A 24,279-nucleotide genomic window follows, 5' to 3' on the forward strand; every position below is an offset into this window, starting at 1 on the left:
AGGGATATATATATAGGGCCGATACTACTAGTAAAACTTTAGTTCGCTGAAGAAGCATCTTGGATAAGAAGCGAAACGTCCGACACCTTCAAAAAAGTACAGATGACGGCTGATGAAACTTTTTCATAGATTAGCCATGAAACAACTGTACGACGTTTCTTAATGATGCCCATCTTTTCTTGAAAACGGCTTTAACAGTAACTCTCCAACCTAATTCATTTGTTCTCTTCCTTCAACCCTTGTGGGTTGCAAAACTGCTATTAAATCAAGACAATATATTTGCTTATGACTAGTGGTCAGAGCAGTTTTCGCAAACTATGATTGGCCGGTGACTAGCCAATCATAGTTTGCGAAAACTCTGACGCTGACCAGCGCCTTCAAGAAGGCGTTGGTACCCCTTTTGGGTTGAAATCCGATTGGTTAAAGTAAGGTTGATCGACACATTTAATCCAACAGGGCCCGCAGAACTGATGGTGAGGGCATCCAGGTAGCTGTTTGACCCTGGTCACAAATGACGGCTGAAATGTGATTGGTTAAATGCTTAAATACAAAAACACGTCTGGAAGCAGCGCAACAGGGGAAAAGTAATGAAAGGAAGCTGAAAGAGAATTTGGAATTATTTAATAAGAATCAATGGACAAAATATAATTAACATCAGTCTGCGATTCAGATATTTTTAGGCCAGCAGAGAAGGCTTTGAGGGCCTTGACGGTCCGCCACTGCTTGAATCATATTATTAGGTATGAGCTGACGATATTATTCATAATGGCAACAAGTCACATTATTGAAAGTTGTATTGTAATAATTGTCTGGCAAGAATAGTTTGAGTAAACATCCTTGATTGGCCTTGAACCTGGAAGTAAGCACAGACATTTGTTTAAAGTAGAAAAAACCCAAAGTTTATTTACATTACAAACCACCATTGCATAGCCTACAAATGGCTGTCCGTTTCTTCTACAGGAACTTGCTGGAAAGGCCTGTGGTCGAGGTGGGGGAATTTACAGTCCTGACCAAGACAACACTCATCTTTGTGTGGTCATCGGCTCATCTATTTTTTTTCTGCCATTTGATGCCACAATGACCAACCAGCAACCGCAGACGGGGGACAAACAATGTGATTTTCCTCTTGGGTTTGTATCACGGTAAAACTAAATCCAAAACATAGGAATCAAATTCCAATAACTTCTCGTTGCAAATCCTTTTGGCTCAACTTCTAAAACCAAAATATGTACATTACATGAGAGAGTGGCGACACTGCTTCGCGAGGATATATTTGAAGCATGTGAGAATATGCCAGTGACCTACGAGAAAAACGCATTCTAACCAGCTTTGCCGAATAAATACACAACATTTGAAAAGTTGTCAAACCTGGCAACTAATTTTCGTGCTGTGTTCGCCAACTTTCTGGTGCCATGTTACGGACTGACTGACAAAGAAACAACTGTCAGAGTCACATGCTGGTCGCCATTTTGAGTGATGGGTTTTTTGATTCAGGATCATTGAAGTCGAGTCTTTACCAATTCACAAAGAGCACAATGTGAGAAATGCATCATTCACTATTACTAAGTTCAGAGTCCCCAGGAATTTCACTTTTAATTTGTGTAAAGACGAAGCTTGAGTTGAGCAGTTAGAATGCGTAACGTGTGCGGATATCTTCCAGTTTCTTGGAGACCTCGGGTGGCGTCCTGTCGAGCTCCTCTGCCACACTTTTCTGCTTGTGTGGCTCCATGCTGTTGAACTGCTCGCACAGGTCACCATCAATCACATTCTGCAATTTGCCACATGACAACAATGAATGGCATGAGGTGACACGAGGTGATTAGATGGATTCATGAGACGCACAAAAAAGTTAAGGATATTCAGCTCTCGTGAAATTTCAGTTTGAAATGCACAAAAACCTACACAGATGAATTTAATTTGATCTTGGTACATTTAATGTGTCAAACCAGCAAATTTGTCCTTTCTGCACTTGTGCAAAATAAATTAAAAGATTGGACAATTGTGCATTCAAGATGATAGAAAATTACTTTAAACTGTAAAAGCTGTGTAATTTCACGTTCATCCTGAAAGGTCAAAACGTTTTGCATTTCCGCTTGGGTGCCATGATGATGATGAACTCACCTTGACAGGGAAGTAGTAGGACCTAAAGCTGAGATGGTCTCGTCCACACAGAGGTGGGAACTCAGAGCGCATGTGCATCTCTAAATGCTGGAAGAAATCATGGTCCTGGACAAAAAGAAGTGTTAAATTGATTACTACAGTAAAGTCTCGTTATATCGATATCGGTTGTATCGATAGTACTGCTTATTACGATCCTATTTCTATGAACGCAAGGAGAAAATTTACATGCCGCAGGATGGGATATATCGATAGTCCGGTTATATCGATATTATATATCGATATAACCGGACTATATTATATATCGATATAACTCCCGAGAATATCGATATAATGAGACTTTACTGTAATATAATAATAATAATTAAATTAATAATGTCCAACCAAAATGCAATGAAAAGATTGATCGATGACAGGCGTTTACCTCGTGTGAAGTAAATGGGACCAAAATTCCGATGCCTCCAGACAGGGTGGTGTAGACCAGTGATTCTGACCCACCTGGGATTAGCGTGGTTTTCTGCAGGGACAAGATGGTCTCCCCTATGTGGTAGTTGACGATCACATCAGCCTGGAAAGCACGGACAAACGTTCATGTTGACTCAGCTATTTGCCGGTGAGAACCAGTCATCCGTTGTGTGTTGCCAACCAACAAAAATGTGGTGGGCTGGATAAGTGTGGTGAAATTAAATGTGTCACCCATGAAAATATGCATTTATGCAAAAACATCATCATACTTCTTCACTTTGTAAACTAATTACCGCAATTTCCGGACTATTAGCCGCGACTTTTGTCAGACTTTCAACCCTGCGGGTTATGCAATGATGCGGCGTGTTTATGCATTTTTTTCTAACGGTCACTTTTAGGGTAAGGAAAATCCCAAATATTGTGCTGATCACTTCTATATTTTCACAGGTTGAAGTCAACACAGGAGAGCCACTGACTGTGAACAACTGTTCACTGTTGCAAGGAAACAATACTACAATTGTGGTATCCTTCCTTAATGATGTACTCAGACTGATTTATGAATAAAGACCTTGTCCATAGATAATCACCTTCTGTGATGCTCCATTGAGAAGACCCCTGTCCCATAGGGCTTTGTTGCCTGTTGGATCCTCATCCACATCATCACTGGTGTTGGGAGGAAGGCGCACCTGGAATGGAAATAAATACGATAGATGCAAGAGGGTGAATTAAATGGTGTAAGGAGCTTTTGTTGATTAATTGTATACACTAATGTAAACATTTAATACAACTAAGAGCTCATCTGATGAGAGAAATCTCAGTCTGCTGTGCCATTTATATGATGTATTTTGTTGTTTGGATTGGAAGCAACAGACAAAAGAAAGATTACACTAGCTAGTAGATTTACACAATTATGATAAATGTTTGGTCTGTGTCCAGATTATTTCCACTAGAGGTGGAAATAATTCAAATACAGTAAAGTCTCGTTATATCGATATTCAAGGGAGTCCGAAAAATATCGATATAACCGGGACTATCGATATATCCGACCCTGTTTGCATGTAATTTTCTCCGTGCGTGCATAGAAATAGTATCGATATAACCGGGACTATCGATATATCCGATATCGATATAACGAGACTTTACTGTAGTTGCAAGTAACAACTAAATCTCAAATTGCAACATTTGAGTCTAACGCAAATCCCAAAATATGGTGTGTGCGAGCGTTTGTCCATAAAACGGTTAATGAGAAGCACTTTTTTGCTCTTCATAAAATGTCACTTCATATAGTTCTGTTAAGTTGACATGCATTAGTTACAGCGCCCCGTCACAACACATATGGTGAAGGTGCCCATGACCGGGAAAATATCTAAAGGTGAGTCTGTGTAACTTGTCTGAAATTAAATAACGTTTGCTTTTGGAAAAGTACAGTTATAAGATTATGCTCACGGTGTCTATTCTATCACTCTATTGTGTTCTCAAAAAATGCATTACTGACCCACAAGTTAATTATTGAGTTAAGATGTCTAGCTAACCTAGCTGGCTTTGTAGTTCACATCACTATTTTAGCTGCACCTCACCGATTAAAGTAAACATTGTATATCGCTTGTCATTGAGTTTCAAACATGACATGGTATGGTCTTTTTTCCAGTTTCATTAAAACAGCAACACTTTAATCCAGATGTATTCATTTTTGGGAACACGTGTTCAAAGAGTCAGCCTAGAAACATGACAATGGCCACGTGATTCCAGATTAGTGACAGGCACATTTTTTTTCTTTTCAAAAACAAAAGGCACATTAATAAAAAAAGATTTTCAAATGTAATGAGAATAATTGGAGTTGAGTTTTGCTGTTTCTCTCACCCCCTCTTCAAAGTTTTTTGCCAAGCAAGTCTCAAAGTAGTGATTTAAGTTCAAGTCATGTGACTTGATTCCCCTGCCTCTGCTTTACAAATTCCACTACTCACGATGGTGATGTTGCCAAACTTGTCAGCAGAGGCCATTGTGTCGTAGTCAAGCAAACAAGCAGTTGTCACCCAGCGGGGGCAAGTATCATCAGCAAATATGATGAGCTGGTTCTCGTTACGCCTGTAGCGGACCCAGAAGAGACTTTCCTGTACGTCAGAAACCACCACACGCTGGCCAATGGTGTGGATGCCAGTCACCAGATTTGGAACATGCTAGGAGCACAAAGAGAACGTATTACTGTAGAGACACTATAAATTTAAACTCAAATCCACGTCCATGTAATCACGTATAGTTTGGTACATTGTGCATAAAAATGTATAGGTCTACTAAGATTAGGGAGTACTATTAATGTACAAAGTAATGTAAAGGGGTGATTTGATAATCGTGTCCAATGGGGTAAATGACAACCTTTTGGCTCATGTATATATAATGTAGCTAGAGTAAATGCTGTGTGGCAGTTGGCCATTCACCTTGTTCTCACACTTGCGTAGTAGTTTCTTTTTGCCCATGTCATAAATTCTCAGGAGTTTCCCAACCCCCACCAAGGCTCGCCCCTGGAATGGAGCAATGGCCAATGGCACGTCCTCTACTGGGGTCTGTCAGAGAGATTGGGGAAGATGTGAAATCATTTTAATAATCCTACAACAGTACTTAGTCAATGCTCTGAGATACCAAAACACAATATTGTGGTTTTTTTTTTTACCAATGCAACCAACACATAATCTGGAAGTTTTATACAGTATTGTGATGTTTTTCTTTTGTGTCGCCAACGTCTGCACAATACCACGATAATTATAATTTCACAATGTTAATATCAGTGTCTGAAATAACGTCTGCCCGGAGGCCCGGGGCATGCAACTTTTACGTCGGGCGTACAATTTACAAAACGTCTCCACCCGGGTGGCCGACAACTTCTTCACGAAATAAATAAATAAATAAATAAAAATCTAATAAAACTTTATTCGTTAAAGCAAACGCTACAAGCAAACTGCTAGAAGCCACGTGAACTCCAGTTTGTAAGCACATTTCAAAACTCTCAAGGACACTTTACAGTCACGGGATAATGTATGTTCACGTTTTGTAGCGTCATTAATTTTGTTAGCTTCTTTTGAATCTTTCTTCTGGGGCTGAGGTTCTGTGCATATACTCTGGAAAGTGATACGCAAATCCACGACCTTATAACGTTCAGGAAAGTCCGAAGCGCGAAGCAGGGTTCTGATTGGCTGCTGTGCCGAGTATGCAAATTGCCAAAAGAACCGGTTTTCCTTCAGCGATCGGTATTCGATGAAATTTTAACCTATATCCTTTCACAAAACGGTTCGTACAGTCAACAACCACACACGATATCACCATCGTACTAAAACGCAAATACTTTCATTCATCAAAACCGAAAATGAAACGTGTACACACCGGTTCGTTTGGCAATTTGCATACTCGGCACGGCAGCCAATCAGAAGTCTGCTTCCTGCTTCGGACTTTCCCGAGCGTTACAAGGTCGTGCATTTGCATATCATTTTCCAAATTAGATGCACAGAACCTTAGCCCCAGTAGAAAGATTCAAAAGAAGCTAACAAAATTTATGACGCCACAAAACGTACAGTATCCCGTGACCGTAAAGTGTCCTTGAGAGTTTTGAAAGGTGCTTAGAAAGAGGAATTCATGTGGCTTGTAGCAGACAACACAACGCAAACATTGCATTGTAGAAAATGACGAAGAGTGTATGGACAAACGACCAACTGGAGGAAAATCACCAGAAAGGGATATTTCCCATAAATCTTTAATTAAAAAAAAATCATTGATACTTTGCAACAATGTTTTTTTTGTGATTAGTCGTCTTATTATGTTTCAAGTTGTGATAATTGGGGCAGGCAATTTTATGGCCGGGCAGGCAACTTTTCAGAGTTGTCTACCCTGGTGTCCGCTAACTTTTTGTCATGAGTTTCAGACACTGTTAATATTGTGATATGTGATGCTTGGATGGAAAAAACTCAAACCCACCTTATGCACAAACTCGAGCTTTTCCCCGGCACCGGTGAGGCGATAAGTGTAGATGAAGCCACCCCCAACTGAGCGAGGGTTCAGGATCATGTCTCTAGCCACTCCAACCAAGACATACCAGTCATCCCCTGCATTGTGGAAACGACACACTGCAACACTAGGAAAATGTGTGCACAAATACATATTAATTAGAATGGGACATGTAAATTGGTATATTAGGATCTATCCTTTCGACCTGTCAGATTAATTAATCTAGATTTATGGCTGAGACAAACAACATACCTGAAAGCCGCTTCATTTTGTTCTAACTGCACTTGGTCCAATGTGGCACCCTGAATAGGATTGACCAGCCGCACAAGTGAGGCCCACTGCCGAGCACCAGCTTTTGGTGATCCAAAAATGGCTTCTGGGAGATTCTCATTGAGGAAAGCAGCTGCCATCTCAGCAGCCAGTTCTCGTTCATCCTCACCAGCAGCCTCCACCATTTCCTGCATGTAAAAAAGAAAAACGAACAATGTGCATCAATTGGAAGGTTAAAACGGTGCTGGCTTACTCTGCAATGTTGCGTGTGAAATCAGATACACAGATTTCAAGTCTACAAAAACAGGCTACGGGTCTGGTTGGAATGTGAGATGGCTCTTCTTGCATGAGACTGTCATGATCTGGTTGGCGACCAACGGGTGGCGCTGTCGGCCCCGCCTGCACCTGCACAGGTGCTGGTCGCCCAATCAGTGGCAGCCTGCCACGTTCGGATTGGCGACCAACGGGTAGCGCTGTCAGCCCTGCCTGAAGCCTCGCAGGCGCTGGTCGTTACAATCAGTGACAGTCAAAAGGACTCCCGGCTCGACCATTCGTGGTCGGGTCATTGTATGCTTTGTATGCAATTGTATGCATTGTGCATTGTGTATGCATTGTATGCTGTGCATGTGTTTGTTTCACCTTGGTGGACTTTTATTCTTGGTTTTCTTTTGATACTTTATATTTTTTTCTGTTCAGATGATTTTGATGTTTTAGATTTTGTTCCTGCTGACTTTATTTTAATACAATTTGTCAAACACAACCTCATGCTCCCTCCTGCCTGCTTTTTGAGATCCACAACTGGCATCACCATCTTGCAAACCGTGACAGAGACAATCAAACAAAATATTATTTTTAATAACAGTGACAACATCCATAGGCTTGCATCCCTCCTTATTTTGGTTCCGATATATCAGCTAAAAATAACTGACCGAGATGTACCGACCTACAGTATGGTGCAAGACAGGCAGAGTTCAATCAAGGATGACATTGAAATAAAGTAAACTAAGAAAGAATATAAAAAATATGTCAGTCCTTTTAAAAATCCCTGTATTAAAAATGAGAAAATCAGGGATTCTATAGCATCGGGAGACTATGTGTCAGCTTCCACAACTCAAATGATGAGACACGGTTGTATATTGTGGTGTCTCCTGACAACACAGGGCCCATTTATACCCTTTTAAATTGTATTTCAGATATTATGTCATGAATGGTGGGGAATTTCCGACTGCTTAACCAGGACAAAAAATATGTTTTAGTTAGAGAGGGGGAGAGAAAGAGACAGAGAGAAGAGAGAGATACAGAGAGAAAAGCGAGAGAAAGTGTGCATAGGATTCGTTGTGGGAATACATTGAGTTGCATTTTTATGTATGAAAAGTGCTAAATAAATAAACTTTGATTGACTGAAATGTGCTCTGAATTTATATATGATCTGAATTTAAAATGCATGCATATGTTCGATCATGCATGCCACCATGCCTTTACACTTTCAGGATATATTATCCACTGTTACATGATTATCAAACGATGGCTGTGCGTATGAGTGAGTAAATCTCAGAGTAGCAAGACTTAATTTAGGTCCAGTAACTATTTGCAACCAGCCATATTACGACCAACATCATTACCTGGAAATATGGAAAATAGCAATTTGCAACAATGAGAAAACCTATTGCTCTTATTATAAATTATGCCACCCTGAACGCGAATGCTTTTCATCAAATAAACAACATTTACTCAACAATCACCATTTATATGTAGTTTATCATTCAGAAACCAAGTATACTATTTATATCATAAAAAAGACTTTAGCCAATTTGTCTAAGGAAATATGTCTAAAATTAAATCTTAATTCATAGAAGAAATTAGGTCGCTGTGCCTAATAATGCACATATTAAAAGGCACAGGCTGCCTGGTAGTCGAGTGGTTAGCACGCCGGCTTCACAGCGCAGAGGTCACCGGTTCGCGTCCCGCTCCGGCCTCCCTGTGTGAAGTTTGCAAGTTTGCGGGCCCGCGTGGGTTTTCTCCGGGTCCTCCGGTTTCCTCCCACCTTCCAAGACCATGCATGGCAGGAAGATTGAACACTCCAAATTGTCCCTAGGTGTGAGTGTGAGAGTGACTGGTTGTTTGCCTTTGTGTGCCCTGCGATTGGCTGGCAACCAATTCAGGGTGTCCCCCTGAATCCCCCTGAATGTCCCTCCAGCATCCCCCGTGACTCTAATGAGGAATAAGCGGTATGGAAAATGGACGGTTGGATGGATAAAAGCACACCAAACAAACAAACAAAAAGCAAACAAGGCTTAACTGCAGCCCATTGAAATATGAGCATGTCTGTGCGCCCAACTCAGCCAGATAGCAGACTGCCTAACAGCAAAAAGTCTCCCAAGAAACAATCTGATGGGAAGGACGGATTTTTTGATTTTGTTGAAGCCTCTGCAAAATGTGCTGCACACTACAATAACTACTCATAAAATATGGTGAAGACTGATTTTTTTAAAACTAAGATATGTGCCGTCTTTTGACAGACACATGGTTATGTTACATCCATACTTTTAAAATACAATATGATATATACAATATGATTTGCTGCTTGTCACTGGTGGCCCACTGCACAGTAAATGTGCTGTATTGGGGATGTACAAATCGAGGTTACCATGACTGTTCGGAAAGAGGCAGCGCGAAATCTGTTCCGTAGAACTTCCTGGAAAATTTGAACGTGATCTATCTTGTCATGTGGTACAGAACTGCACCATAACTACCAATGCAGCTTCCTCAAGAGGTCATCTAATCTGAGATTAATAATCTACGATTCCATGAGTTCAAGTCTTAACAGCTGTTTGCCACACCCCAAAGGTTGGCAAAAAACAATAAGCACTCAATCAGCCTCTATTCTCACACCCAAAAGATTATTTCATACCTCAGCCATCTGTTGTTTTCTTTGAGCTTTGGTCGCCTCGGTGTAGGCATTATGGTCAGTCTCAATCAAAATTAAGTTGTTGGTCTCTGGGTGTATCACAAACTTCCTGGGAGTGTACTGCAGAGGAAAAGCCACCTGGTTGAAGACTGCTCCAAGTTTCTCCAAGGCCAGGATCCTGTCAAGCAAATCAAAACGGAAAGTTGATGACAAAAAGGAAGTTGATGATGAGGGGCAGGTGGATACAAATCTTTCTAATACTCAAAGAAGACATGGCATTGATAAATACACATATTACACACAGGAGCAGTTGTATGATTGGTAAATCATAAAAAGAAGCCCCGGAAGGAACATCTATACCTGAGTGTGTTGGTAGAGATGGCCACTATGCCTTCTGGGCATTGCTCAGAGGCAAAGCCCGAGGCATACTCCAGGGTCTCGTATGACAGAGGCGTCAAATGAAAACGAGACTGATAAGAGTAACTGAGCCAGGAACGACTAGACATGGCAAGGACCTGATGACGATAAGAGAAAGTTTGATTTAGTATTTATACATTCTTAGTAACAGATACGCCATTTTCTGAATATATTGAAAAACATACAGCGTCCTGTCCCTGCATCTTGACTCTGAAAAGCTTTACAGGCCGGGAGCCCAAATAGCGAGTTCTGGTATCGGACAGATCACCGGTCACTGGGTCCAAGACAGTCCTCAGGAGTACACCATTCTACAACAGAGAATACACAGACACCGTTCAATGACAAGACCTGCAATTTAAAAATCAATGAAACAATCTTTCAAAGAGATTACCACATAACTGTAGATTTGCTACCAATAAAATGGTGCTCCTGGTTTAAATTGGACTCCTATAATAGCTTACAAAGGGGCAAGTTAGGACTTCTAGAGCATTTGGATGGTGGTTGGTCACATGTAAACATGCATTATTGACTAAATATCAAGCCTCCATGTCTTCTTCCAATTTATTCCACTTCCATGCATACACGTTGCTTTGATGAAAAGGTTTCTTCAGCCGTCATCTGTACTTCTTTGAAGGTGTCGGACGTTTCGCTTCGTCCGACACCTTCAAAGAAGTACAGATAACGGCTGAAGAAACCTTTTCATCGATGGACCACTCCTGTACGACTGAGAGCTTACACAGACATACACGTTGCTTAAAAATGGAAGACCAAGAATAGTTCTAAAATAAAATCTTAGCGCTTGATGTGAACCATCCAGTTTGTTGACTGAGAGCATTCTAGAATGCCAATATTATAGCGGTAATGAAAACATGTATTTTAATCACCAAGTGTGTAAGAGTTTATACTTTGTCATTATTGCTATAACTCAGCAGAAATTGTTTGGTTTGTTCCTTGTTTGCTTGCTTTATTATTGATGATATGTGTCTTACCTGAAGCCCGATGTTGAGGTAGAGGAAGCCGATTGTTCCTTTCTCTCCAAGTTCATCCTGTTTCTCAACCCCTCCCATTTCAACAATACAAAGACTTTCTGGCTGGGCTGGGAGAGCCTGCATACTCAATGGCTGCAAACAATCCTAAAAGAAAAAATATTCAAATTAGATCAATCTGAACCAGCATTTTCTCTGAAATTGTGAGGAATTTAATGCTGCACACATTCAGATAATGAAACACAGCAAGTTTGGTGTTGGCATCAAAGACCGATGACAGCATACCATCAGTCCGTTTCCATCAGCTAAAGTCATAATTTAAGTCTTGCAGGAGATTCACCAACCTCTTCTGTACAACCTTTGCAAAGTCACTTTTTTTAATGTTGTTCCATATTTTCCCTTAAAGGACAACCGACGCCTCCGGACAAGTTGTGTCCATAATTTGAAAAATCACTTCAAATGACTTACACTGAGCGTATTTTACAAAGATTCCAAGGCAAAGAGCTATATTTTATGTTTTAAGACTCGCGCTGAATATTCAAGAAGTCTTGTTTACGAGTTGATGACGATGCCTGACATGACGTCACGTCTGGAACGCCCCTGACCGAGAAAGCGACACACAATGCATTTTGGGTACTTTATTTGGTTTGAAAAGTTCGTGTTGATGGCGAAATTAGAAGGAAAAAATAAATAACGTGATGGTGAATGAAGACAGTGGGGCCTCGGTTTACGAAAACCTTGCCTTACGAAATTTTCAGTTTACGAACGTTAAATTTATGAAAATTAAACCTTGGCTTAAGCACTACTTTTCGGGATACACATGGAGCACCGCCCCACCACGGCTGGCGGAGTAATCTTCGGCAGAAGAACACCAAAGCACACGACCGAACAGGGACACAGCCGGCCTACCTATGGACACCCCCTTTATCTGGATGCACACATCGATCGTCTTTAACGATACTTTTGCTGTTATGGGACCGAAAGAGACCCCACCACAGGTTCGTGTTCAGCCGAAGAAGACACAAAACAAAATTACAGTAGAGAAGAAGGAGATCATTGAGAAACACGAACGAGGTGTGCGTTTGTCTGATTTAGCGGCTTAGCGGATATGCTAAGTCCACCACTGCTACAATACTTCGCAACAGAGCTTTACACAAAGGCTTTATTTACTCGATGCTTTCACGTGACTAATGACACCAAACTATCCCTTAGGGATTATTGGAAGGACCATTTCAATGTCTATCAATGTGTTCAGCTGATAGAAACAGCTTGGCATGATATTACCCTTTGATCCGTGAAAGCAGCATGGAAGAATTTGCGGCCCGCATGCATCCTTGAGAGGGACTTAAAAGGATTTGAAGGATTAAATTTGATCCTCATGACTCTGTTGTTTTGGACGACATTGTTTGCATTGGACATAACATGGGACTCGAAGTGGATGCAGATGACATTGAGGAGCTTGTTGCTGACCATAATGAGGTCCTCAACACAGAGGATTTGATTTGCCTTCAAGAGGACAAGCAGAAGCAAGCCATTCAAGAGTTGTCATCCGAGGGCAAGGAGGAGGAGATGGCTGCAGCATCAAGTGAGAGCATCAAGACAATGTTGGCTAAGTGGAATGACGTGCAGACTTTTATTGAACAGTTCCATCCAGAAAAGACTGTGACTATGAGAATCATCAACATGATGAATAATGTGATGCCTCAGTATCGTAAGCCCTTACAAGTCAAAAAGCAACAGGTGTAAATTAAGAGCCATCAACGACCATCAAACATGTAAATAAAGTGACTTTATTATACAGTGCAGTGTATTTTTTTCACATTTTTTTACAATACAATAGCACATTTATTATAGAATAAGGTATATTGTGCGTAGTTTTAAGGTTTATTTAGTTGAAAATTATATTTTATGGAGACCTGGGAACGGATTATTCTCATTTTAATGGTTTCCTATGGGAAATTAAATTTTGGGATACACACTTTTCGCCTTACACACTTTGTCTGGGAACCAATTAAGTTCGTAAGCCAAGGCCCAACTGTATTTGATTCTAGTTGACACAAATTCCCAGCAGACAAATAAGCCCATTTACAACGGAGCTGGGACGCTACATTGGAGTCCTGATGGCTCGAATTGATACGCAAGTACTTCTTTAATCGATTGCAAACAATTATGCTTTCCTCTTCAGAACTATTTGAATCATATTCATAACTGGATTAGTAACAAGAAAGCATCTTCACCGAATCTGAAGCCATTGTTTTGATTCTAGAGCAAGGCGAAGATGTCCTGGCGTCCTGGGTTCATTTTGAAGTAGTTTTGGGACACTAACTCATTTTTATTGGTGTTTTGTATTTGACTAAAAATATCAGCCTGCATGTTGTGGGTATTTTAGATGCTATAAAACAGGGGTCGGGAACCTATGGCTCCCGAGCCATATATGGCTCTTTTGATGATTGCATATGGCTCGCCGATAAAACTAAATACATATTTTCGTTTTTTCGGCTTTCATTTCACGTTGGGGCTGCAGTTGGCGGAAAGCGCAATTTTGATTGGATGTCACTGAGCTAGGTTGGCCGAAAGCGTCATTTTGATTGGATGATAGTGGCCATCATGTTGAAACAGGTAAATGCCCCTTTAAATGAGCCCAACTACTGCACTTCAGCGTTAATGCACCGGAGCATTAGAGGAGAGAAAATGTTCTGATTCTAATTTGCATTGATACAATACCATCGATGAAACAGTCGAATGTCGGTGACATTTTAACAAGCCCCATGTTAACGTTAGCATCAACATCTGCGAGAAGTAGATTGCAGATAGCAAGTGTGGAATTTTATGAGCCGTGTGCAGGCTAGCTAGCAGTAACTTCGCCTCTGGACCGGCAAATTGAATTTCATTGTGATCGTTTGCCTGGATTTTTACCAATCACGAGGAACGGAAATCCATTCATGTTAACGGTGAGTACTATCACAAAGTTATTTTAAATAATACGTTCTGATATTGTGTTGAAAAGTGGCTGCGCGTGCGCGTGCGTGTGTGCGTGCGTGTGGCTCTCACTGAAAAACATTTCTAAATATTTTACTTTTATGGCTCTCTTAGTCAAAAAAGGTTCCTGACCCCTGCTATAAAATGTCAGTTTTACAAAAACAAAAAAAAAATGGTGTCGATTGTCCTTTAAAGGACAACCGACGTCTCCGGACAAGTTGTGTCCATAATTTGTAAGATGGCTTCAAATGTCTTCTACTGAGCGTATTTTAATAAGATTCCACCGCATATCGCTATATTTTACGTTTTAAGACTCACTCTGAATATTCAGGAAGTCTTGTTTTTGAGTTGGTGACGAGTCTGTACGTGACGTCATGAAAGGACCGCCCCCTGACTGTAAAAAAGACTTCCATCACGTCAATGTATTTTGCTGTACATGTATGGTCTGAGAACCGTATTGCACCCAAAAGCCGCCAGAAGAGGGAGTCCAAGCTCCATATAAGGAATTTATCAGCCTGTGGAAGCGGAGGTGGCCACTGGAGGTCGCCATTTTGTGCCTCTTTTTTTTGGGTGAGATTTTCTCCCAGTGTTGCCTCAAAATGGCACATATAATTCTTTAATCGATTGCAAACATGTATGCTTTCCTCTTCAGAACTATTTGAATCATATTCATAACTGGATGGTTACAAGAAAGCATATTCTCCGAATCTGAAGCCATTGTTTTGATTCTCCAGCAATGCAAGACGTCTTGGCGTGACGTCACGAAGTGGGGGCGGGACTTTCTGAAAATGCCCAATTTGCAGCTCAATTTTTTGCAGATTTTGGACACTTTAAGTCATTTTTATTGGTGTTTTGCATTTGAATAAAAATATCATACTGCGTGTTTAGGGTATTTTAGATGCTATAAAACGTTTTTCTGATGTCAGTTAAAAAACAAAAAAGTGACGTTGGTTGCCCTTTAAGAGGGTTGGTTCCCTCTTTTAAACACACCAGTATGGGCACTTTCAATCATAAATATTCTTATTTGATTGATGTGCTGTTGTAAGGCATTTCAAATTTGAAAAACTAAATTTGCTAATCAGTCTAATATTTGCAGATGAGGGCCAAGGCACGACAATTATTTGAAATTTAATTGTGAATTTGATTTTGCCTCCTCTAGGTTTTAAAATTGTAATAAAAGAAAAATAATTAATGCACGCCATGGTCTGGTGCATTTACAATTTCCTGAAATTGTGAAAGTACCCGAGAGGCAACATGTTGCTTGCATAGTAAGCGTGGTGCATATATAATGCTGTCATGCATGAACGTGCTTTGTATTCCATTTTAATTCACTTGTGTTCTAACTCTGTACTCATCAGTTGCCAAAACCCAAGGCACTGGGACCAGATCTGGCCCACCACATGATTTGAAGTGGCCTGCAAAAGAAAATCATCTTAGCTTCTACGATGCACGTTCATAACTACCAAAATTTCCAATTTTCACATATAATAGAAATTTTCGGCAAACCCTTACCTAACTTAAATACAGTAAAGTCTTGTTATATCGATATCGGATATATCGATAGTCCCGGTCTATCGATACTATTTCTATGCACGCACGGAGAAAATTACATGTAAACAGGGTCGGATATATCGATAGTCCCGGTTATATCGATATTTTTTCGGACTCCCTTGAATATCGATATAACGAGACTTTACTGTAGTAGTTGAATAAACCATTATTCTTGACTTTTTTAGATTGTTTCAGTCAGAACAGCCCTCAAAGGAAAATGGTACGGACAACGTGGCACGTCTGCCGCATGCCATGCAGGAACAGCGGACATTCGTTTTGGTTTTTTTTTGTCTTGCTATCATTTTAGTAAATTCTTATTTTACTTCCTTACGTCCACACTCTGACGAAGGCGGAAGTATATGCCGAAACATGTCAGGTAATAGAACACCTAAAAAACACTGTCTGTAAGAAAGGAATCTTGTAAATCAGATATCTAGTAGACAGGATGAACTTAATACAACTATAACGATGAGTGATGTTGATTATTTCAGAACGACAATGTTCTATAACATAAAAAAAGTAAAAATAAATAAATAATAATAACTAAACTATTATTCATACCGAAGGGTCCAGGGATATGATTCGAACAGTGTTGTCAACCAGTCCCACAGCCAGGAAACGAGAGCGCTGTTCACCAGGAGGAACATTAGCCAAACTCATGCACACCACATCTGCTGACATCTCCTTGCGCTCGGTATACTCGTTTAGCTGGCCTGACTGAAGAAATTAAACAGAAACATCCATCACATAGATTCTGAAAGTGTTGTAAATATATTTATCATACTAACATTATAATCCGGGAGTCGGAGAAAATTCGGAGGACTTTCATCTCTAATGATTAAGTTTACCAAACAATTGATTAGAAGATTTTTGTTCAAATGTTATACAATGACCATAACCAATGAATAACAAAAACAAATGCAGATGTAATTTGCAGGTCTTGGATGTGAAAGACTTACACAAAGTGGAGCATTATTGTAATGTTGGAAGATGTTTTCAAACACTATGTCTTTTGGGTTATCACTATCAATTTTGAAGAATGAGACTAAAAAGTTGCAAAAGGCAGCGATATAACAGGTCAACACATCCCACCTGTTCCAATGCAATTTTTTAAAAAACAAAATTAATGGGTATTTCTTGGACGATTCACGGTGGATTATAAATGAGCATCAGTCCAAAAAATGCATCAGCAAGAGGAAAAAAGGTATATAGAGCCAAGGGCAGGACAAACAAGACCAGCGGGACTCCATTGACCTATAAAATTATTCCATTTGCACAATGTCACGGGGGGTTTCAGTAAAAACAGTGCAGCAGTGTCGAAAATGGGATCTTTTTGCGTGATTCCAGGTGAATATTGACAGACAAGCAGGCAAAGCTCTTTGTAGGATTGGCGTCATAGAAAGTACTGACGTACCACTGTATATGACAAATCAACAGTAATAAATATTTGCTTACCGGGTCCATCTCAAAATAGACCAGCTCGCCACCTGTGAGCGCGATAACCACTTGCCGCTGGTTCACAGCACAACGAACAATAGTCTTTTTGCCAGGAGTCTTCCACTCATTCACACGCTTGTCTGCTCGAATGTGGCGGATGCCATCTGGGTACACCTATATTGACCATAAGGAAGCACACCAGTTGCGATCGGTTAAGTTAATGACTCATACAAACTTCAGAGTACATTTTAAAGGAAAAGGGCACATACCTGAACGAGGGCATCTTCACCCAGTAGCGAGCAGGAGAGGGTGGGTGTTGTTCCCAGAAATCCAGAATCTGTCACTTCCTCTACAGTCTCCCCAATGGATAGAACCAGTGTAGCATTGACGAAAGACACGATGATATAGGCATCAAATTCATCTAAAATGAAAGGTAAAGGAGCAATGACTAAGAACAGACAGTTGAGGTGTGTTTGCATTTGTCAAAAGCTGAAAAAACTCAAGATGAGTGGGGGAGACTGGATTTTAAAAGAGTGACAAGTTGGTTTGTCCTCAAGAAAGGTAGATTCTGCAGTCAAATTTAAGTCTAGGTTGATCCGATATAATGTTTTGAGCAAAGACCATTTCAATAGTTATAAATTACTGAAAGTAATTTTCCAAAGGTTGAGTCAATTATCCCAAACCTGCAATGTAAAAAAAATGACGGTTGATCATCTAGAGGAGTCTAGGGAAAATTGAGCTGGGTGTTGAAATATAGCTTAAGTGACACCATTTAAAAATTAGCATATATGAAACATGACATTTTTCACCAATTAGGCCATATTACATATAGACGGGATCATTGCTCGCTTTGTTGGAATTTGAAGTGTTTTGACTGATGTTCACATTGGCCATTGCGGCAACGGATCAACAGTTCGACAGAAACCGCAGACGAGGCAATGGGTTCAAAGAGCTTGTCCTTCCATATGGCCCATGATGTCCTGTCAGGTGGGTGATCATTTTAAATGTGGTGTCCCAATGACACATAGTAGCTAAATATAACAGCTACACATAGATCAGAAAAATAGACATAAAAAACATTTTATGAGTGCTTCGGGGTAGGATGCGACTATGAATCTTTTTAGAATGGATTAGTCAATCGATTACTCAAGTAATTGATGAAGACACCTTATTGCTAGAGAGAAGCATTGCTGCAGATGAGTTGCTTGCCGTTAGCATGACGCCAAATTATGTGCAATAGAAGAGCCACCAAACTTCAGAAAATCTCCAGAACTTCTATATCCAGTTTGCCTGAATTTACATATTTTTTTTTTTAAAATATTTTGTCAATAAAATTACCATAAGGTGGTTTTTGCACAGCATATAGTGTAAGTGGACATCAACAACAGTACTGATAATTGGCAGTGGGACCCAAGCCAGGGACTTAATCTCCAGACACTCCGGATCATCACGATGTGTATCAACATTATAAATGTGGTTCATGGTTTGTTGGGAGTGAAAATAAAATGTTCTTACCTTCGATATGTCTGCGTACTGTCCACACAGCATTGGGGTTACCTGGCAGCTCTGACACAGCCATTTCAGAAACCTGTTGAAAGTAATTAAAAAGATGCATCTATCCATTCTCTTTAAATGCAGGGGGTAGGCGGGAAGTACCGGTAATCAATTTGTACTTTAATCATATATTATGTCCAAGCTTTTAAAATAAGTTAAAAAGTATATTATTCTAAAAAAAGGAAATTGCATGGCTTGGCCATCACCACACCTCAATGTCAGAACCCCAATACATGTGTACATTGGAAGCCGGTTAGGCCGGGTGACCACAGATGAAATGTTGTTTCCACCTCTCATTAACGTAAAAGGGAACGAGCAAGCGCAGTGGGTATGGCTTGTTGAAATTTTGACCTCACGTTTCAATATTTATTATACAATGTTTTTGAGTAGGAAATTTTGGCTGATTGCACGTAAATATGTAACATATTTTTTCAATCGTGAACTTTAGGCACAGCCTATAGGAACTGAGAGAGAATAAAAATGAAGGCCTTGAAATGAGATTATTAAATGAAGACCAAAGTTCAACACTTTTCCAAGACATTTTAAGATGTTATTTCCAAATTCATGAATTCAATGCTATTAAGAATAATAATAATAATTATTATTATTATTATAAAATATAAGCGCCTTTCAAAACTCTCAGGGATACTTTACAGTCACGGGAAGAACTTTTTTTTAAATCCCCCACAGGAACCCTGGTACAAGCATATGCTGAAAGCTGGTTATAAAACCGATTTAATAGACAACATAAATCACAAGAATCCCATAAACTAGTGACATCTAATCAGATATGTTTTTTTGTTTTACTGCAGCTGAAGTTTGCAAGATAAAAGAAAAGACAAGATAAGCATCCCATCAAAAGAAATTGTGTGGGATGTGTGAAATTCATGGAGTGCCTTGATTCACCCAGCCATCTGTGCGAGCTAATCGCAAACACTGGCACCATTTGAAAACATTTGGGGTTTGGATGTGGAGTAGCGGTTGTCTGTGTAGCCTGATTAAACCCAGTGTGACTCTCAGTTCAAGTGCCGATTGGAACTGATGCAGCACAAGTTACATGTCCCTTTAAACAGTTGACATGTTTATTTTGTTATGCTTAGAATATCTTGTTTTCTATCCTTTCACTCCCACCCCAACCCCATCCCTCTTCAATTGCTGCTGTGGACTGCAAATTTCCCCATTGCGGGACGAATAAAGGTATTCTGATTCTGATTCTGAAAACAGGTTATGTGCAGCTTTGCCTTTAAGAGGGTCAGTGACATCATCTCCTTCTTGCGCAACACAATGTGTGCTCCTCGATCTTCAAAGCTCCTTCTATTTTTCGTCATGGATCAAATATCACGCAAGTATATGTTGAGACCATTTTATGAGCTATTCAGAAGAGGTTTACCTTGATACTGAAATGCATAAACTAACGCTAACTTGTTTATTTACCAAGAAATATTAAAAATAAGTGGTGTCCCGAATTTGGAACATTCGGCGTGCTAACGCTATTTTCATGATGATATTGTTGATCCTACCTTGGTACCCGATGTGAATAATTGTAAGTGAATGGTGTGTTTTACACTAATAGCTGTACCTCATAGCTTTGCATTCTCAATATAATTATTGAAACGGAGGTCCATATGTTTTTTTTGGTATCTCCTAAACAGAAATTAGAAAACTTAAACATTGTCATAATAATGTCTGGTACAAATTTAACAGTTCCTATTTCCAAAAGACCGTGAAACATGGTAGGAGCAAGTTTCTGTGAAAAAAAATGACAGGAAAAGCTAGAGGTCTATTTTATTTGGGGCAAATCAAAGACAGCAGAATTACTTCTGAAGGCCTTGAGGACATTAGATTGGCATGTCAACTAAAATCATCTGAGAGAAAGAATTTGTAATCAGAAAATGTAGAAATGATTGTTTTGAAGAACGTAATAGGTTGCATTTCCACTTCTGCCATGCAAGGTTTTGTTGCCACCTCGTGGACAAAATAGTCCCCACTACCGTATGTGCATTTCACATTCTCAAATACAGTATTGTGACAGGTTGATAAAGCATCTGAAAGGACTGAAGTTCTGTTTGTGATGTAATGTAAGGAAAGAGATGCCCATTTCACGGTAAGATAAGAGCATTGACATCAAATGGTCGGTATAGTTTTTGCTTTTTTGAATGTTGCTGTGCCCATGTTTTTTTTTCTAAAATACCCATCTATTGTATATTTTTCCAGATCCTGATGAGAATGAAATAGATGACCATGTTGATGAAGACATTTTGGCATCGGGCAGTAAAGGGTTAATGTGGACTATAGGTGCGGCATGATGAGGTATGCCACTGCGATAAAAACAATGCCAATCATTCTGTCATCGTACAGATCATTATCGCAAGTAAAGAAGTATTTTATGTCCTGAAGAGACAGAATTAAACTGTGTGACTTCAACAGTGATTATTTATTAAGAAAATAAATGTGCAGAAGTGAAAACTAGAACTAGATTAGACTGAAGTCTTGAAGGACAACCGACGCCTGCGGACAAGTTGTGTCCATAATTTGTAAAATCACTTCAAATGACTTCTACTGAGCGTATTTTACAAAGATTCCACTGCATATAGCTATATTTTACGTTTTAAGACTCGCACTGAATATTCCGGAAGTCTTGTTTTTGAGTCGGTGACGAGTCCTCACGCCACGTTACTGAAGGAACGCCCCTGACTGAGAAAGGACACACTGTAGCAGTCCTTTTATCACGTCAATGCATTTTGCGGTACTTTGTTTGGTCTGAAAACTTCGTGTTGATGGCGAAAGTAGAAGAAAAACACATAACGCGATGGTGAATCCTTGTGTGTTGTGATAAAAATGTCAATTTCCACACGGAGCTTTGTCGCCATCTTCTGCCTGTTATGATGCGACTTTCCCCCCCGCCGTTTGCCTCAAAATGACACGGAATAAATTCTTTAATCTATTGCAAACATGTATGCTTTTCTCTTCAGAACTATTTGAATCATTCATAACTGGATAAGTAACAAGAAAGCATCTTCTCCGAATCTGAAGCCATTGTTTTGATTCTCGAACAAGGCAAGACGTCTTGAGTGACACCATGAACAAGGGGGCAGGACCTTCTGAAACTGGCCACTTCCGGTTTCAATTTCTTTGCAGTTTCAGCACACTTTAAGTCATTTTTATTGGTGTTTTGCATTTGACTAAATCATCATACTGCGTGTTTTGGGTATTTTAGATACTATAAAACGTTTTTCTGATGTCAGTTAGGAAACAAAAAAGTGATCCTTTAATATTTAGTTCTGTGAGAAGATGTCCATTTTAATATAAAAAAATGCATGTGTTTACCTCCAGTCCATGTCTAAGAACCCTTAATGTGGATTTGGGTCCTCGTCCACAGGCCACATAAAGCTGTGGTGTGTCTTCATTTGCCAAATCAGCAATCTATGATGAAAAAGAGAATAGTGGGCATATGGGCTGCAATACAATCAAAATCTCATGGTATAATATATTTAAAGGACAACCGACGTCTCCGGTCAAGTTGTGTCCATAATTTGTAAAATGGCTTCAAATAACTTCTACTGAGCGTATTTTACAAAGATTCCACCGCATATAGCTATATTTTACGTTTTAATACTCGCGCTGAATATTCCGGACGTCTTGTTTTTGAGTTGGTGACGAGTCCTCACCATACGTCACTGAAGGAACGCCCCTGACCGAAAAAAGGACACATTGTAGCAGTCCTTCCATCACGTCAATGCATTTTGCTGGACTTGTTGGTCTGAAAACTTCGTGTTGCACCAAAAAGAGGCAGAAAAGGGCGACAAAGCTTAATCAGCCCGTTTCCACAGGCTGATTAATTCCTTACATGGAGCTCTGCCGCCATATTCTGCATTTTCTGTGACACTACATGTCAGTCTTGAGCCATCAAAACGACCCAGAAAACCTTCTTTAATCGATTGCAAACATGTATGCCTTCCTCTTCAGAACTATTTGAATCATATTCATAACTGGATGTGTAACAAGAAAGTATATCCTCGGAATCTGAAGCCATTGTTTTGATTCTCGAGCAAGGCAAGAGATCTTGAGTGACGTCCCGAACTGGGGGCGGCACTTTCTGAAAATGCCCAAGTCGCAGCTCAATTTTTTTGCAGATTTTGGACACCAAGTTATTTTTATTGGTGTTTTGCATTTGACTAAAAATATCCGCCTGCGTGTTTTGGGTACTTTAGATGCTATAAAACGCTTTTCTGATGTCAGTTAGGAAACAAAAAAGCGATGTCGGTTGTCCTTTAAGGTATTAAGACTGTGGTACGGTGCTGTTATGGATTTGTTCTACAGTGACACCATATTTGAAATGAACACCCACCTGACAGGACATGATGGGGGACAAGTTCTCCTGTTCATCAACTAGCACCAGATTCTTAAGAGGACGGGGCTGGAAGAAGAAGGTGTCCCCTTCTTCCAGAGGCATGGCAGAGGAGAACTCGGGCTCCTCATCATCATCACCCAAGTGGGCAATCTGGTAAAGGTAACTAGAAAAGGGCATTATTCATCATGGTGTAATAAGGAAAAACGGAAATATACAGATCAGATAATGAAATCGCGAATATGAAATCCTACTAAGTGATAACCGTACTATATTAAAAATAATAAATGACACCCTCTCAAATAATCCACAAAGATATGAGACTTACTGATTTCCAAATTCTGAGGCCACAAACAGGAAGCCAGTCTTCAAAACACACATGGCTGTTGCCACGGGGATTGTGTCAAAATACTTCAATCTAATTTCTGTGACCTAAAAATTCACAATAGATATATTTGAATGTTTCAGATGTTGTTAAAGCGTGATATAAATCAATACGCATTGTATTGCATTTCATTATTTTAAACACACATATTGTAAATACTAATTTCTGTGCAGAACTATAAAATACGTTCGGGCGCAATTATGTGACCCCAACACACAAAAAATATCATATTTTTCATGCTCTCACTCCCGATATATCATACAAGAAATTCATGCATTTCGCTCACCATTTCTTCGTCAGTTTCCAAGGTAACCTTAAAGATGTCACCTTGCTCTGTCTGAGCTAGGAAGAAGAACATTGACTTGGTCTTGTGGGTTGCTGAACAAACAAATATCATACCACGTTCTGGGTCGTCCAGGTCATTCTACCAGGGGAAGAAATAAATAAATCATGTCAAGCTGATATACATTGTATTAAGATCTGTAAGCATTCTTCTACATTAAAAATATTTCTTAACATTTGTAACAATTTGTTACAGCATGATAATAACGTCTTGTATTTCAGACGAGTTGTGATCAGTTTCAGTTAGAGTTGACTCTGTACTGTGGTGGGGAAAGACAGAAGCACAAAGCTGGCTTCTGATTGGCTGCCGTGCCGAGTAAGCAAATTGACGAACTAACCGAAACTAACCGATTTCAAAATATTTGTTCAAACGCTTGCTTTATTAAATAAAGCAAACGTTTGAGACTGAAGGTAGGAAACCCTAGAAACGAACAAGAATTTAAAGGCTGCAGAAAAGGTCTGGAGAAGCATTTCAAACGAACAATGCAACTCTCTGGTGAAGTCCAAGACTCGGCACTCAATATGC

At 39.8% G+C, this 24,279-nt stretch overlaps 1 protein-coding gene across 2 annotated transcripts in view; it reads right to left on the minus strand.

The window, feature by feature from the left end:
• Positions 1-604: 604 nt before the first annotated feature.
• sf3b3 (splicing factor 3b, subunit 3) overlaps positions 605-24,279 on the minus strand; it is a 31,524-nt gene continuing 7,849 nt past the window's right edge. For both annotated transcript variants that reach the window (XM_088996975.1, XM_088996976.1), the window contains 20 exons: positions 23,698-23,835; positions 23,355-23,458; positions 23,027-23,192; positions 22,006-22,101; positions 18,640-18,712; positions 17,394-17,545; positions 17,143-17,298; positions 16,249-16,404; positions 11,161-11,304; positions 10,357-10,479; positions 10,115-10,269; positions 9,758-9,932; positions 6,829-7,034; positions 6,547-6,703; positions 5,019-5,144; positions 4,548-4,760; positions 3,171-3,269; positions 2,543-2,686; positions 2,122-2,226; positions 605-1,768 (listed from right to left, as the gene is read on the minus strand). In XM_088996975.1, coding sequence (XP_088853101.1) covers positions 1,628-1,768; positions 2,122-2,226; positions 2,543-2,686; positions 3,171-3,269; positions 4,548-4,760; positions 5,019-5,144; positions 6,547-6,703; positions 6,829-7,034; positions 9,758-9,932; positions 10,115-10,269; positions 10,357-10,479; positions 11,161-11,304; positions 16,249-16,404; positions 17,143-17,298; positions 17,394-17,545; positions 18,640-18,712; positions 22,006-22,101; positions 23,027-23,192; positions 23,355-23,458; positions 23,698-23,835 — 2,829 coding nt within the window. In that variant the 3' untranslated portion in view covers positions 605-1,627. The remainder of the gene's footprint in view (positions 1,769-2,121; positions 2,227-2,542; positions 2,687-3,170; positions 3,270-4,547; positions 4,761-5,018; positions 5,145-6,546; positions 6,704-6,828; positions 7,035-9,757; positions 9,933-10,114; positions 10,270-10,356; positions 10,480-11,160; positions 11,305-16,248; positions 16,405-17,142; positions 17,299-17,393; positions 17,546-18,639; positions 18,713-22,005; positions 22,102-23,026; positions 23,193-23,354; positions 23,459-23,697; positions 23,836-24,279) is intronic.

Source organism: Hippocampus bargibanti, linkage group LG05, assembly GCF_051943395.1.
Source record: "Hippocampus bargibanti isolate YZ-2025 linkage group LG05, ASM5194339v1, whole genome shotgun sequence".
Taxonomy (NCBI): Eukaryota; Metazoa; Chordata; class Actinopteri; order Syngnathiformes; family Syngnathidae; genus Hippocampus; species Hippocampus bargibanti.